The sequence below is a fragment of the Primulina tabacum genome, chromosome 17, assembly GCF_025594145.1.
Source record: "Primulina tabacum isolate GXHZ01 chromosome 17, ASM2559414v2, whole genome shotgun sequence".
NCBI lineage: Eukaryota > Viridiplantae > Streptophyta > Magnoliopsida > Lamiales > Gesneriaceae > Primulina > Primulina tabacum.
Genome location: NC_134566.1, coordinates 2135391 through 2153007, shown reverse-complemented (window position 1 = coordinate 2153007; position 17617 = coordinate 2135391). Strand labels below are relative to the sequence as shown.

At 34.1% G+C, this 17617-nt stretch overlaps 1 protein-coding gene across 3 annotated transcripts; it reads left to right on the top strand.

Moving 5' to 3' along the window:
* The first annotated feature begins 2331 nt into the window (after positions 1 to 2331).
* On the top strand, positions 2332 to 9087 carry LOC142530390 (DEAD-box ATP-dependent RNA helicase 37-like). 3 transcript variants are annotated; one of them, XM_075636215.1, is made up of 8 exons: positions 2332 to 2543; positions 2757 to 2852; positions 2936 to 3894; positions 3988 to 4071; positions 5138 to 5380; positions 6892 to 7059; positions 7297 to 7410; positions 8459 to 9087. In XM_075636215.1, the coding sequence occupies exons 3-8, from the start codon at positions 3172 to 3174 to the stop codon at positions 8954 to 8956; spliced, it is 1830 nt and encodes a 609-aa protein (XP_075492330.1). In that variant the 5' UTR covers positions 2332 to 2543; positions 2757 to 2852; positions 2936 to 3171; the 3' UTR covers positions 8957 to 9087. The 3 variants fall into 3 exon arrangements, with proteins under 3 accessions (XP_075492330.1, XP_075492329.1, XP_075492328.1); XM_075636214.1 differs by lacking the exon at positions 2757 to 2852; XM_075636213.1 differs by lacking the exon at positions 2757 to 2852 and having other exon boundaries at positions 2332 to 2573.
* Positions 9088 to 17617: the final 8530 nt, after the last annotated feature.

Genomic DNA, 17617 nt, shown 5'->3' with positions numbered 1-17617 from the left:
ATAATTGATAGTGATGCATATTTAAATGTTACACAAGAAGGATTAATTCCTACCAAATATTTTCATAAAACCACTCATTCTCCTTCTCATGCTAGAAGAGAACATTTATAAATAAATTATAAATTACCAAAAGCATATATTTGCAAAGATAAAAATTGTATTTTAACCAATTTTTTATTAGCAAAAGATATTTCTAGCCAACTTATACTTGAGCTTCCTTTTATTTGCAAATTTATCCTTTAACCTATGTTGATGAAACATGAATTATAGGAACCTTTCAAGGTAACTCTATTTCTTTTCAGTTTATAACTAAATATGTTCATAGAATTTTAAATGAATTATAAGAACAAATTGATATAAAAACTTTTCAGGTTAATTACTTAAAAGAAGAAGTAAAACTTTTGACTATTGATGATAATTTACAAAATCTTAAATTACAGGAAAAAAATTAAATTTATTTATGATAAATTCTCTTTAGAAATATTTAATGATCTTCCAAATGTTTTTTGGAATCATAAGAAACATATTATTTTTCTTCCATATGAAGAGAATTTTAAGGAAATAAATATTTCTACTAAGGCTCGTCCTTGTCAAATGAATTCTGAATATTTAGAATTATGTAAAATAAAAATTCATTTTTTACTAGATAAGGGTTAATAACGCCTTCTCAATCTCCTTGGTTCCTAGATTAGTTATAAATTATAAACCTCTTAGTAATGTTTTAAAATAGATAAGACATCATATTCCTAATAAAAAAGATTTATTAGATAGACTTGTCCATGCAATTATATTTTCAAATTTTGATTTAAAATCAAGATTTTAGAAGATTCAAATAAAATAATATGATAGATATAAAACTGTTTTTAATGTACCAATAAGACATTATGAATGGACAGTTATGCTATTTGTTTTAAAAAATGTCCTTTCAGAAAATATACAAATTGTGAATGATATTTTTTATTCTTATAGTAATTTTATTATCGTTTATATTAATGATATTTTAGTATTTTCAAATGATATTGACATATATTTTAAATATTTATATATGTTTAAAAAATTGATAATTAAAATGGCCTTGTTATATTAAAATCTAAAATGACTTTATTTCAAAGTAATATTAGATTTTTTGGTCATATGATTGAAAAGGGAAAAATAATTCCTATTCAAAGAAGTATTGAATTTAGTTCAAAATTTTCTGATATTATAACTGATAAAACTCAGTTGCAAAGATTTTTAGGAAGCTTAAATTAAATTTCTCCTTATATTAAAAATCTTATTGAGGATTCTGCTATATTATATGATAGATTAAAGAAAAATCATTTACTTTGGTCAAATAAACATACCGAAGCTGTTACAAATATTAAAGAGAGTTAAAAATCTTCCTTGTCTTTTGCTTGCAAATCCCCAATTGGATAAAATTGTAGAAACTGATGCTCCTGATATAAGTTTTGGAAGAATTTTAAAACAAATATATTCGAAAACAAAACAAAAATATCTTATTCGATTTTATTCTGGGAAATAAAATAATGCTCAGAAAAATTATTTTACGGTAGCAAAAGAAATCTTAGCTATTGTTAGATATATTTTAAAATTTCAAGATGATTTAAATAATCAAAAATTTGTTACAAAAATTGATTGCAAATCTTCAAAGTTTATGTTTATGAAAAATTTAAAACATGATGTATCAGAAAAAATGTTTGCAACATGACATGCTCATTTGGCTCCTTTTCATTTTGAAATTATTTACAAAAAAAGTGAAGATAACCATATACCTGGTTTCTTAACCCGTTAATATTTATCATGATTTCAGGAATGTACCAAGTAGGTAGAGGTGATTCCTCTTATAGAGGAAGAGGTGGTAAGCGAAAACCCCCTAATATTATTGCTTAACATGGAAAACATAAACTTATAGCTCAAAATATTGTTAGCTCATTGATCAAAATGATCCATTATATAATGATTTTCAAAAATTTTTGTAACAAAAACAGAAAAATAATACAGATTCTCAAGCATCATATGCCAATATTTCCAAAGAAGATGAAGAAGATTCAACTTTATATATAATGACTAAATATCGCGATTTCATTCTCCTTATAAAAGAAAAAGACATTCAATGAGAAAAAATTCCGTAGACTATCATAAAAAGATATCTAACCAATACATCATCATGTAAATGATTCTTATAAACAAAAAAGATTTTATGAAAATATTCTGCTATCTACTGAAAATATTGAAATAACTCATTTTTATAGTTATTTTTAACGAAAGCCTATATATATAACTACTCTATATATAACAACTCTGCTTTTGTGGATTTTAAAAAATAAAAATAAAATAATGAGTCGTGTTTTGTTTCTAATGGAGAAATTACACGGGTGGTGGACTCCAGCCTCCATTCCCAGTTGTGTGCTGCCCCCTCTCCTTCGTCCATCCGTTTGCTGATAACAGAATCAAGCATCAAATCACATACGCACACAGAGAGATCAACGCGAAGATTTTCGTGAAATTCGCATTCGATCGCACATCCATTGCGGGAAATTAGGGTTTCTGTTTTCTCTCCCTTCCAATCTATTGTACGTACCCCTTTCACTTATTTTCTCTGTATCACCTGTATGCCTTTTACTCGTATCTTTTCCACTTTACATTCTAACTTTGTTTTAATTACTATTTTGTAGTGATTACTTTTTTATATATATATATATTTTAAATAAATTTTTACCTACCGTTGGTGTGTTTTTTCTCGGTTATTCTTTAAGGGATTTTCCACGCTTGTGGCTGTTGGGAGGGGAGACGATTAAGATTTTTCTGTTGCTTTCTTCTTTGTGCGTGTTTTATAAATGGACATGGTCAAGGTTTGGTCATCGGAATTTCATGCTAATCTGTCTGCCGTTTGGTTTCCTTTTTTTGTTTTAAATTTATTTATTTTTCTTTCCAGATGTGTTCATCAGGGCTTTCAAGTCCAGTTTGTCTGAGCGGAATAATTGGCTCGTTTGTTTTGGAAGGTTGATGGTGGTGAGCATTTGGGTGTTTGGTTGGAATTTCAGTCCTGGAAAGTTATAATTCTGAAGGAAAACCGTGGGTTGAACTGTTGAACGGGTATTTTGATTAAGTGGAATTGAGGAAATATTGACCCCGTGAAAGAAAGTGGTGATTTTGTGCTAAATTCTGAATATGCCTACATCTTGGGCTGATTCGATTGACAAGGTGCCGGCAGGTGATGACACGGGGGCAGTTTCCCGTGTCAAATCAAGTTATGTTCCGCCGCATCTTAGAAACAGACCTCCTTCATCAGACCCTCTAGCTGCTCCATTTTCCTATTCTGGTGTTGCGTCTGGAAATGATCGACAAGGACATGGTGGCCAACCCATAGGTGCAAGTTATCCTGGTGGTTATAGGAATGATAGAAGTGCAGGAATCACCCGCACTGGCGGATGGAATAATAGAAGTGGTAGTTGGGATCGTGGGAAGGAAAGAGAGGTCAATCCTTTTCCAGATGACATTGATTCTGAAGAAGCTTTTGGCTCACAGGAGAATACTGGGATCAATTTTGATGCTTATGAGGATATTCCGGTGGAGACCAGTGGGCGAAATGTTCCTCCTCCTGTGAATACATTTGCTGAGATTGATTTAGGTGAAGCTTTAAATCGAAATATTAAGAGGTGCAAATATGTGAAGCCCACTCCTGTGCAGCGGTATGCCATACCAATTTCAACTGCTGGCCGGGATTTGATGGCTTGTGCTCAGACTGGGTCTGGGAAGACAGCTGCCTTTTGCTTCCCAATCATAAGTGGAGTCATGAAAAGCAGTCAATCTGCTCCAAGACCACCTCACATGCCACGCATGTCATTTCCTATCGCTCTCATTCTTGCTCCTACCAGGGAGCTGTCAATCCAAGTGAGCTTGTATTACCTTGTCCAATGTTATTCATTTTACATTTACTTGTAAGGATGGTGTAGTGGAAATCTAAGTCTGTTTATCTTTGTACAGATTCACGAAGAAGCTAAAAAATTTTCATATCAAACTGGTGTGAGGGTGGTTGTTGCTTATGGCGGTGCACCCATAAATCTACAGGTTTAATTTTGATCCTTCTCACTTGTCAATTCAATTGTTATTTATTCTTGAATACTCTTCATAGCTCTAAATTTTTCTGAGTTTATGTTTCATTATCTGTTTGGATTTAAGTGTCCCATCACAAGTGGATTTTATTTTTAAAACCTTGGAGTATAGGTTGCTTAGAAAGTTAATAAATTCAAGACTAACAGTCGTGACCCATCTTACAGATTCTTTGTTTCATTCTTTTCATGCATCTGTCATGTTTGGGTTTAAGTTGGTTCTTTGAGAACGTTAAGTATGCTGTTTATCTCATTTGAAAGCACCTCTTTTGAGGTAAACGAACACACACCCTAAACAAAAATAGGCCCCATGTTGTTTTTATATATTGGATGTTCCTGTCTATTGATGGTCAGAAATAAACTATATTGATACCGGTAAATTTTTTATAAATGACACAATTTTCCACATTCTCACTCACTATTTCTTCCAAGTTGTTTATGAAAATTATATTTTTTATTGTAGGTTTTAAGTCAACATTTGTTACTCTTTTTTTACTTGTTTGGTGATGATATGATTTTTATTAGTTAGTTAATCTATTATTCACATATATATACCCATTGTCGATTTTTATTTTGTTATGACTAACCTATTACTCATTATGCTATTTAACTATAAACTTAGGTGTATATAAGGACAAACAACTTATTACTTAATAAAATGTTTTTTTAGTTGTTCTGACCATTATTTTATTTTCATGAGTTGCTTGTTTATTATTATCACTTTGATCTTGTTAGGCTCTAATGATTTTTTTCATCATAAAGGTAAACAATTATTCCTAAAACAAATACAAGGATAGATAACATAGATCAACAATTCCACGATATATTCTCCATCTTACCAATTATTTGTTGAGTGCAAATGTTTCTTTTAGTTTTAAGAATCTTATAGATAAATTTTATCATTTGCGTAAATTCTGGAGCCTGAGAGACTGCTTCATATGGTTTAACACTCTCTTCCCTGAAATAATAGTGATATGAATCTGTTGGATCTTCCCATTCTAATATTGCGAATGATATATGGACAGCTTCGAGAGCTTGAAAGAGGTGTGGACATACTTGTCGCCACTCCTGGACGCTTGGTGGATTTATTGGAAAGGGCAAGAGTCTCATTGCAAATGATTAGGTATTTAGCCCTGGATGAGGCAGATAGGATGCTGGACATGGGTTTTGAGCCTCAAATAAGGAAAATAGTGCAGCAAATGGACATGCCACCTCCTGGTATAAGACAAACATTGCTGTTTAGTGCCACTTTTCCAAAAGAAATCCAGGTGTTTTTTTTAAGCATTACTTTAAGCTACGTGATGTTAACTAGTCATAATAACCAAGAATCAATTGAAAAATAAAACTCTTTGTTACCTTGTAAATGGAAGCTGACTTCAACTGTTTATATTAGAACAAGAACACTTGGCCCTAATTGTAATTAGCATCAGTTGTCATGAAGTAGTGATGTAGGGAGAGGAGATGACTAAGAAACACTTTCAAGTTTCATCTTTCAATCTCCTTATCCTTTTACCCCACCAAATAGTTTATATTAGTGTGTATGTGAATCTAAAACGATATATATTTATATATACGAAATAATATCGTCTGCATTTTGTTATATGCATTTTGTTATATGCTTACATATATGAACGTGAAACTTATTTATATATGGTGAATATTTTGTTTGCATTTTTTTTGCTTTTGTCAAAACACATATATATACATGAATTATATAATCTGCTTTTTGTTTTTCCCTTTTGTTCAGATTATTTTATCGATGAATTTTTTTGCAAACTAGAAGATTTTGTAATTTGGGATTGCTTATCACAGCAACTATCATTTGATAAAAAGCCGATGACAAAATTTCTACCAACGATGTGCACACTCAAATGAATAGTGTATACCTAAATTTCGATATCATTTTGATAATATCATCATCATACAAGTGAGAAGTTCAAAAATGGTTTGTCCTGGCTTCATGAATACTCTTGTTTGAATTGCTCTGTTAAAACCTAAATTATTCCTGACTTTCAAATGCCTTAACTACTTGTTGGCCCTACTGAGGGCGGAAATGAGCCGAGCTGCTTATTCCTATTTTATTTTTTGTGTAGTTTTGTTAATAAATTCATGACATTTACAAACAATAAACACTGTGGGATATCTAAGTTCTCCAGTTATGCAACTAAAAATTTAAAGAATTCTTCTATCTGTATAAATGTTTTGTTTCTTGGTAAAATAATTGCGTCTCTTTATGTTTTTTTGAAATTTGTAATACCTTAATATGCAGAAAGAATGGTATGTCTGGAAATTCTAACCTTACTGATTATTATCCGTTGCCTGCTAACAAAATAAAACCAGAGAAATATTACCAGAATATTCTGTTACTAGATTTCCCAATTTGTTATGTATTAACATCAAATTTTAACCAGAGGATGCAGGTTATGCTGTTCCTGGATTTTTATGTGTTTATTATACTCGCTGATGTCAAATTTTCATTGTTTGCGCTTACGCTAGATATGTTCTGTCTGAACCGTCTCTGTTCTTCAATGTTAATGTAAATTTCAAGTGGGAGGCAGAATGCTTAAATAGATCTCTCGTTCCTTAAGATACCCATATCATAACAGTTATGACTTATGAAATTGTTTCACTCCCTGCAAACGCCTTACCAATTTCTCGATTTGCAATTAGTTTAAGATTTCAGAATATTCTCTCATTAATTAACATTTTGAAGTCACTTTGTACCTATCTACCGGTGTATAGCTTTGTGAATTATTTCTAACTTTTAATTGGCATACAGAGGCTAGCAGCAGATTTTCTGTCAAATTACGTGTTTTTGGCAGTTGGAAGAGTTGGTTCTAGTACTGATCTAATCGTTCAAAGGGTTGAATATGTGCTTGAGACTGACAAAAGGAGTCATTTGATGGACCTCCTTCATGCACAGTTAGCAACTGCTGTTCATGGCAAGGTAAAATTTTGCAACTAATTGTGTCCAATCATTCCAAAATGACATTTTTCATCATTACTATTGAAAGATCTATGAAAATAGTTATAGAAATAAACATGTCCTGATTTGTATTTTTAGTTAATGCCCACAAGTTTCCTAACCATGCATCTCTTCCACAGTGTATCTTCTCATAAAAGTAGTTATTTCTTTGAATCCTCATTTAGTGTAACAACTTTGTTTTGTGTGTCTGAATTACAGCAATCTCTTACGCTGGTTTTTGTGGAAACGAAAAAGGGAGCTGATGCACTTGAACATTGGCTTAGCATTAATGGCTTCCCTGCCACTGCCATTCATGGTGATCGAACTCAACAGGTGTGTTTAAGTTGTTAGCATTTTAGCCTAGTATTTTGGCCTATATTATTTTCTGGATGTTGAAATTGGAATATTTATTTTAGACATCCCATTATATGAGAATAAGTGTACATTTGAATTTTGAATCTCGTAGTGCTATTTGTGCATCTACCACTAAAAATACTTCTCTGAGTCTGTAAGTTTCTCAAGATAGCATACTTGTGCTTTTTTTTAATAATTAATAATTCGTTGAAGTTTTTGCATTCTTTAATTTTATGCCCCTTCGCTCACCTCTCCCTTTCCACTTTCTTTTAGTTCCGGTTGTCCTCCTTTCTGTAACCATTTTTTCTATCCGTAACTGTCAATGCGGCAGTCACATGAGATGGTTTTATTTTTTTCTCATGCATTTAGAGGTTTAAGTATAAATTGATTAAACAAGGAATTTTTTTTATGAAGATTAACCAAGGAAGTGAAATTGTCGAAAATGTGCTTATTTAATGTTCCGGGTTAGCATCCAAGTTGAATTTCGTTAAGAAAGTTATATTTTAGATTAAAAAATATCAAATACTCACATCGTGGCTGGTTAAATCTGCTCAAGTCTTATGCTTTAGGCATTTTTCTATGCCACTATAAGTTATAGAGAGCTCAAAGAGGAACCTAGCATGATAGTCAGATGATAGCTTGATGTGTATGACATGGATGACATGATGCGTCACAATAAAACTTGCACGAGAATAAATACATGTCAACTTTTATCTTGAATGGATGACAATGATCTGGAGTGGTAGCATGAGTTGAAAGTGAATATTATTCAAGACGTCTCAAAATTCAATTGAAAGCTTTTCTAAAATTTGATATTAGTATCTGGACAGTTCTCACTTCCCATATATTGGTCTTATTTGATATGTGATTACATACATATCGATGCAGACTGTACTGCCAATTGATTTATCAAAGAAAATTTATTTGCTTATAGTGTTGTATATGTAGCATTTTATACTACGTATTCATTCGTTTTTATCCATCTATTTATTTATTTATTTATTTATTTATTTTTGTATGATAACAGGAACGAGAATATGCGTTGAGATGTTTCAAAAGCGGTAAAACACCAATATTGGTTGCCACAGATGTAGCAGCGCGGGGTCTGGACATCCCCCATGTTGCACATGTTGTCAACTTTGATCTTCCAAACGACATTGACGATTACGTCCACCGTATAGGACGGACTGGCCGAGCTGGAAAAACCGGGTTGGCAACTGCGTTCTTTAACGAGAACAATGCCTCACTGGCCAAATCACTGGCTGATTTGATGCAAGAAGCCAACCAAGAAGTTCCGGCTTGGCTTTCCCGTTTCGCAGCCAGATCTTCATATGGAAAGAATCGTCGTGGAGGGGGTGGTTCGGGTGGAAGATTTGGTGGTCGTGACTTCCGTAGGGATGCCTCGTTCAGTCGAGGCGGAATGGACTATTATGGTGGGGGCCAAATGAATGGTGGTTATGGCAGCAGCACGTCTGTTGGTCATGGTGGGGGATGTGGTCCTAGTGTGACTAGTGCATGGGACTGAACCTATTCCTCTCTCCCCTCCCTTTTTGCTTCATAATAATAATTCATCTACTGAAAATTTACATTAATCGTTTGTGCCTTTGTTAGTTCCATCACAATCCTAGTTGTACATCTAACCTTTTTTTTATTTTTTTTTAAATTCTATTTCCTACCTTTTTAATGTAAATCCTTTCTTCTCCCAACTAATTAATTCAATATTAAAGTAATTTTGTTTTGTTTCCTTTGATTTTTTTTTTTTTAAAAAAACCTGTTTTATTAAAAAAAATTTTTGTGTTCTTGTTTGCGTTTTTTTTTGGGTAGTAAGCGTGCTTCTTCGGCAGTTATTCAAAAACATTGACAGTTATTCAAAAACATTTAGTCAAGGATTTAACTGTCGTGGATTTTAATCAAAGTGGAGGGAATATTTGGAGGTGATGTGTCAAAATCCGGATAATATATTGTGTCTGGATATTTTATTTAAAAAAAAAATTAGAAAATTTACAGGGTGAGCTGCACGCAGCAGCATGCAGCATATGTGCTGTGATTGTGCCTGTGGACTGGCGGCCCACCGTGAAAACACCTTTATATACGATAAATTTAATAATTGATTTTATTGGGTCGTAAATGATTTCAGAATTCAGAGAAAAAATAATTTCAGAAATAAAGATTTATTATTATTATATAATTAAATGTTTGAGGAGAATTTTCTCAAATAACATAAATTCGAACTTCAGTTCGATGTTAATTATTTGCAAGATTTATTCCAAAACTTTGGAATATCTTATATATGAAGATCTAACTAAGGTTAGATATCAAGAGCAAAGAGGAACTTATCAGAGTTCTAAGATAAACTTATGATTCAAAATAACAGATTCCTATAAGTAGTATCAGATTCCTCTAAACTCTCTAGAGATCTTATAGAAATTCAAAAGACAGTTAAAAATTATGGCAATATACCATATTATGTACCATCAAATGTGGAGAAAATCCTTGAAAACCAGGAAGAAATTCTTGGAATCCTAAAGGTTATTCGAACAATAATTCAAAACCTAGAACAACAAACAAGTTCTAGTAGAAAAAGTTTAGAAGGAAGGTTATCACCATCTTTTGGCACTGAACCCTTATTACATCAAAGAAGGAAGACCAAGTGATGCCAAAACCTTTAACTGAAGAAGAAAAATGATCAATCTAATTAAAATAGTCTCAGAAAGGAAATTAATCTGATGACAACGTTAGAAAAAATTGGTCTCTAGAATCTCCAAGACCTTGCAGAATCTTTTGCAAATCTCAAGGTTGTAGATATAAAGATGAACACAAATGAGGGTGAACAACCTACCATAACCTGGTCATCTTCTTAGGAACCACCAAGAGAAAGTGCGAGATATCAGAATATAAATATGAGAGAATCCCAGCCAGACTTTTATACTAGTGGAGAATCACACCCAGCAGGAACAAGGTCAAGGAGAATTCAAATTCCCTTGCATCAAACACCTTATGAGAAATCGGTTTTAAAGCCTATACATCCTTATGGGGTTATGTTTAATATTGATGTACTAGACTTCAAAAACAGATAATATCTCTGCTATGAGAATTGCAGCAGGAACACTTGATCTCAACAGATAAGGACTCATTAAACTATTAGAAATGAGTCTTATGGGATCAGTAAAAATTGCTTGGGACATGACTTTGATAGAAACCAAAGAGTCAGTCCTATTTGGAGAATCTCCGAGTGAGATAGCCAGAAGAATGGCACCCTATTTAAAGCACAATTTATAGGAGTATCATATTTTAACAGTCAAGATACATACAAGAAAAAGAAATATACTCAAGCTCTGTATAGTCTTGAATTACATGATATATCTTTAGTGTACGAATATATTATGTTATTAACTAAATATAGATGGAATTCAAGGGTCGAAGAAGATATACCAATGCAACTTTTCTTCGCCAAAATGCTAAGCCCTTGAAGAGAAATGCTAATAAGGAAATATGTCCAAAAACATTGGTACGATGAGACACTTTTCTCAAAGAAAAATTGGCAGAATGATGTCATCAGGCAGCAATGCAAAAGAATTAGTGTAACGTCCAAAAGATAACCCACGTAAACTGCATACATGCAAATGATTTAAATTGCATATTTATTTTACTTAATTGATTGTAAATACTTCATTGATATATTTTATAGCTTAAATATTTAAAGTGCATGATTTCATGAAATTGAAAGATTTTACATGAATATTCGATAATAGGCTGGGGAAAGGAGACCGGGAACGACCAAGACAAAATAAATACTTTTCAATAAATATTCTCAAGGCTTAATAATATGATTAAATATGATTGAGTTTTCCTAAAACTGATAGAGTTCAAATAATTTTATTAGACGAGCTCGATTTTATCTGGTAAGTTGATTTTGGGCAAACGAGGAACTTTTAAAATATCAAATGCATTATTTTCGAAAACTAATTTTTATAAACTTTTATTTTTTCAATTAAATATGTGTTATTGGGCCTAAATTTACCTAGGATGGGTAGGCTCAATTGCTCATAAACTTGGAAGCCCAAAACTCAAGCCCATTATCATGCAAATTTAAATCTATGAAATAGAAAACCTAGTTATTTTACACCATAATCAACCGAAATCACACACACAACACAAAATGAAATTTTCGAAACTTTGAGGTAAGGAAACAAGGAGTCTTCGTCGCCCGTTCGTTCTTCCTCGTACCCCACGCCGACGATCCTAAACTCTCTTGACGCATCATTCAATCCATAATATGCATGTTTTATTTATTTTGCATGAAAAATATTAGAGTTTAAATTGCGTAACGTTTTGATTATTATTTTTAAAGTTTTGAAAATTTTTACGTATGTATGAACGTGTTATGATTTCCAACGAGTACGCTGCGAACATAAGATGATTTATGGATAGAACAACGACGATTTAAGGCGGAAACGAGGGCTGCAGTTGAGCTTGGCTAGGAAGGAACGAGCCTAGGGTTTCCTCATGGGTTTTGTGATGTTTGGGGTCGGCTAGGAGGGGAAATCGCGTGCGGCTCGGCCAGGGCTTGGGCAGGGGCCGTGCTGGACGTGGTTCAGTGTTAGGAGGAGTCATAGCATGGTTAGGACTCACGTACAGTCGGTGGGGAAGAGTCCATCCGTGCAAGGACTTTCCCCATGCGTGCATAGGGTGCAGTCGAGTTCAGCTGCTGCGTGGAGGGTCAAGGGTGGGCTAGGATGGTCTAAGCTGGTCCAGTATGGTCAAGGGTCGGGTCAGGGGCTGGTGTAACGCCCCAGATTCGATGACTGTCCTCACTGTACCAAGACTAGTCTTTCTAGCGTGATTATGTCCTCACTCACACGCACCCTAAGAAACTTCCCAGGGGGTCACCCATTCCAAAATTGCCCCAAGTCAAGCACGCTTAACTTTGTAGTTCTTATGTGATGAGCTACCGAAAAGAAGACGAACCTTCGTGATATGAGTAGTACATATCAAATCTTTTAAGCCCTCTTCAATTGTACAGTCCATTACATTGAACAGTATCGAAATCCCTCTCATTCCGGCTTGGGATCAGTTCATTCATGTTCCCTCCACCAAGAAGCCTGCCAGGAGCCGCTCATTGTCCGTGCAACCTCATGGCACCGACGATCACGCCCCGCCCTCTTTGGCCCCGGGCCTTACATGGGATCGTTCCATGGGTTTCTAAAGTCCAGTAGGGGGTCTAAGGGTGTTGGTCAGGGTTTGGTTCAACATGGTTCGAGGGCGGCTCGAGAAAATCGAAAGATGGCTCGGTGCTAACCAATTAGGGTCAAGTTAGGGTTTTTCTAAACTTAAATAAGTGAAAAATGGCTCACGGGGGTCGAGTCGTGGTTCACGAGGGCTAAAATAATATAAAAAAGACTAATTTTTGAATTTAGGAATTTTATATTAAATTTTGGGATTTTTCGGGATTAATATGCCTTCAAAACGTCTAATTATGAATTAATTAAAAAGCTTAGTTTTTAAGCTAAATAAAATTATGAAAATTTTATTTAAGCTTAAATAATTATTTGGGACATGTTAGAGTCAAAGAAATCAAGATTAAGTCAAAAACAAAAAATGTCACGTCCAGGGGTAAAACGATCATTTTATACCGAGAAATTGGTAAATGTCATGGCAGTGTCCTGAGTGCTGTTTTATATGCTTATGATTATTTCACATGTTTATGAATTTTTATATGTTGAAATATGATTTTTAAATGTTCATTAATTATTAATGCTTAAATTGGACATTTAAAAGATATGTTGCATGCTTGGTTTCAAAATAAAATGATATTATATACAAGTTTTTATTAAGTAATGAAAATACTAAATGTTGAAGGACGTGAAGGGATTGCGACTAAATATGTTGGAAATATCGTGAGGGTTATGGTCCCAGTGGGAGCCCGACGATCGTGTTTCCTTAGATACGGATACGAATACGAATACGAATATATTAATACGTTGGCCAGGGCCCAGTTGACCGGTGAGAGTGTCGCTGGTGTCCCCCGCCGCCCAGTACTGTGGTTTTCTCTAGATGGATCCATCGCAAAATACGATTAAGAATACGAGTCACAATCACGCTCCGAATTCAACAAACACGAACATGAATATGAATGTGAATATGGATACGAATATGGATATGGATATAAATATGAATATGTTTATATGTATGTTTATGAAAATGTTTAAAGTTTATGCATTATTATGAAAATGATATTTTAAGTACAAGTATTTTTCACTGTTGTATGTTAACTGTATTACATATTACTTGTTATCAAAGATATGATATGTTGAGTCTTTAGACTCACTAGGTGTGTATGATGCAGGTGATATTAATAATTATGACATTGGAGATCTTGATGGATGACTTTGCTGGATTATCGGTGCACATAACCTGAGGACCAGCGCTTCTATTTTCCGCATTTAAGTTTATGATTTTACATTAAAGATTTTTACGACATTTTATTTATGCTTTGAGAAATTTTTGAGAGGTTTAGTATGGGCTACACTTTTCAACATTTATTGCTTTTAAAGTTTGGTAAAACGTTTTACGGTTTCTGGTTTTGACTATTCCCTATGGATTTTCAAATACTAGTTGGATGGTTTATTTTAAAATGGGGAAAATGTATTTTTATGTATATGTATATGTATAGGCCAAAAGTTTGAGAGTTTTTTTTTTAAAAAAATTTCTAGCACTTTTTAAGAAAACGAATAAGCAGACGTCTCAGCTGGTGCATGGTGGCTTGACCAAAGCTTGAGGGAAATCACGCGGATCTTGTTCTTGTGTGCAACAGCGTCGTGCATGGGCTTGGGGAACGTGCGTGATACAAGGGTGTTTGGTAGGGTCCCTAGGAGGTCTATTCAAGGGATGGCTCGAGGTGGCTCGGCCATGGTTCAAGAAAAAAATGAAAGTGGCTTGATGGTGTCACCTTAGGGTTCGGTTGTGGCTTAAAAAGAAAAATGGTTTGAACTGTGGTCCAAGGCTGATTCATGGTTCACGAGGCTAATTTTAAGTATAAAAAGTCTATGTTCAAAATTTAAGAAGAAAATATTAAAGTTTGAAATAATTCGGGAATTAAACGTTTTTCGAATTAGTAATTAAAGAATTAAAATGAAAGCCTCGAATTTAAGCCAAATAAAAATATTAAAAATGTAACCTTAAATAATTATTTGAGATGGTCTAGAGTCAACGAAAGTAAGAAAAAGTTAAAACGATAAATTTTACGTCTAGGGGAAAAAAATTCATTTTACACCTGGGTAGTACAAAAAGGCTTGGCAGCGTCCCGAAGGATCATAACACATGTTAAAAGATATATTATGATGAATTTGATGAAAATATGGAATTTTGTTATTTATGGTAAAATTGTGCAATTTTTGCTGTAAAAATGCTATTTTTGGAAAGTCATGATATTTTATGAAATAAAAAGAAAAAGAAAAATATTTTGAAGGATGTCAATTGACTGTGACAAAATAGGATATATGATTTTTGGAAATATCGTGAGGGAGAAGGCCTCAAAAGGAGCCCGTTTATGGGACAAGGGCCTAGAGGGAGCCCAACGATCGTATTTCCATTATTTTTACGTCGGTGCCTAGTGTATGTCCACATGCGTAATGGTGAGCTAAATTCGACCAGAGGATAAAAGGCTAGTCACTTTCAAGGATCAAATTTCACCCAAAATGATAAATGACTGATAGCTTTACGATTATATGATTTTACGATTTATGATCTATTTACGATTTAAAAAAAAAACCTATTTTAAATAAAAGTATGTTTTAATACATATACTTGTATATGTATTATTTGCTACTCATGTTTAGGACGTGCGGAGTCATTGGACTCACTAGTGTTGCATGCTGCAGACAATGATAGTGAGGGAGGCGCTGACGCTTGAGTGGATCGAGGCAGACAGTACACTCCCGATGGACATTTATTTTCCGCATTAGTTTGATAGTTAAAAGATTGAAAAGATTTTTGTTAACGATTTATTAGTTAATTGACGATTTAGGTATTTTTATGCAACTTGAAATTTCATATGTTAAAGTACTCTAATTTATGGAAATGTTAAATTATTTAAATTGTGGATTTTTGAAATCATGCTAAAAAAAAATTAGTAGAATTTTAAAGTTAAAAAGCGAGGATCGTTTCAGTTGGTATCAGAGCCAATGTTTTCCTCAAAGGGTTGTGTACTGTCACTCCGAGAAGCTCAAGAAGTCACGCTTCAAGTATGTGAGTTGTTAGGATTGGTTAGGTGTGATAAAGTGTTTAGAAGGGGGGTTGAATAAACATTTGACAATTTTCACAACTTTTCGAAGGATGAATCAATTTAGTGATAAACCGAATTCGGGAATCTTGTTATCTATGTCAATCAGTTAACTAATGAAAGTGCGAAAATTAAATGAATGACAGATATATAAAACTGAGAATAAAATTTGTGTATGTTCGGAGACTTCAAAGCTCCTACGTCACCCCTTCTATCTCGATGATAGAATATTTACTAAAAAACTTTGATCTCTACAACACTTTGTACAAGTCCACTTCAGTTTGGACTTAACATTACCAAAACTGAAACTCTTAGTATCACTATAATTTTATCAGTACTCAACTGATGTAATTTTTACGCACAACTGATCTCTAAAAGATCGAAAATTACAACAATGAGTGTTTTTGCTTAAGCTCAATATATATCCTGAAAGCTATGAATAAATCTAATAAGCAAGAGCTTCGTAACTGATAATAGTTTGTTGTGTGTTCTCTGATAGCTTGTGGATAACTCAGTAACTGAGTAACTTCGTTACTCTTTCTCAGCTGATCTTCTCGGCTATTTATAGGCTTTTCTTCCAACGGTAACATTGAATGCATTTGAATCTTTATATCTGTTAGACAAGTTAACATTCTTCTGACAATCGTACACCGTAGCTTTTCTGAAATGCGGCGTTCCCACTTAAAGTTGCAGTCTTCTTATGTAAAAATTGTCGCTTGATAGCTACGTTTCTTAACTGATGACGTGTCAAGCTGATTTATTAGTTGACTCTTTATAGCCGATAGGAATAACTGATTGTTGTGTAACTGATCAGTCTTAACTGATCGTCCATTTGACTACACAGCTTCAGTTAGCTTTGAACACTTCAGTTGCCTTTAATAAATTGCACAATAATCTTCGGTTCAGGCAACTATCAGTTACACATTTTCAGTTCAGTTGTCTTGATAAGTTCTTCAATCTTTTAACACTCAACTTGTTAAACTCCGAAATTATGATTCCAACATAAGTTTTACTGCCTTATATTTTATATGCTAAAGTTCTTTAAGGCTTTCATGATGCATGATATGGGGGTTAGGTTCATGATATTTTAAATATTAAGTGCATGGTGGTTACGTGGTATGGAAAAATTGTACAGAGATGCCTCCTAAACGAGTTATTCGTAGTGGTAATGAGGGTAAATATGAGGAGGAGATTCCGCAGCCTCCTCCTAATCAAGACGTTAGCGCGCTTTTTAGGAGGATGAACCCCTAGGATTTCTTTGGCACTACGGATCCATTCGTTGCTGAGAGATGGATTCGATCCTTGGATGTTATTTTTCATTACATGGATATGACGAACGATAACCGAATTTGTTGTACCATCTATCTATTGAAGGGCGACGCTTCCTTATGGTGGGAGGGAACGGAGCGAGGGGTAAATTTGGCTACGTTGACGTGGGAGGACTTCAAGAGGGTATTCTTATGATAAATATTTCACCTTTGACGTTTGTTCTAGGCTCAAGATGGAGTTCATGACTCTCCGCCAAGGGATTCATCTGTTGTCGAGTTTGGGCAGAAATTTGATAGGGGCTGTCACTTTGTGCCCTTGATAGCTAATGATGCTGCGGAGAAGCTACGAAACTTCTTTGATGGATTGAGGCTCACGATCCGTCGTGATGTGATGTTCATTGATCCTACTGATTATACTACTGCAGTTGCTAAATCTTTTCGAGCCGACTAGTCACCGAAGGACATTGATTGGAGATGCAGCGCAAGAGGAATCGTGCCCAACAAGCTAGCCAGCATAATAAGAAGCCTTATACAGGAACACCTAAGTGACCAGGACAGCCGAAACCACAAGGACAGCCATCTAACAAAAATGTCCCGAAGAAATCTGAGAAGCCACAATGCAAAGAGTGCAATTATC

Bases quoted from the DNA above. Each gene is read 5' to 3' on its own strand.
- LOC142530390 (XM_075636214.1), top strand. From the start codon at position 3,172: ATGCCTACATCTTGGGCTGATTCGATTGACAAGGTGCCGGCAGGTGAT. The intron at 5,381-6,891 runs GTGTTTTTTTTA...ATTGGCATACAG, and splicing joins CTTTTCCAAAAGAAATCCAG to AGGCTAGCAGCAGATTTTCT. The intron at 7,411-8,458 runs GTGTGTTTAAGT...GTATGATAACAG, and splicing joins ATGGTGATCGAACTCAACAG to GAACGAGAATATGCGTTGAG.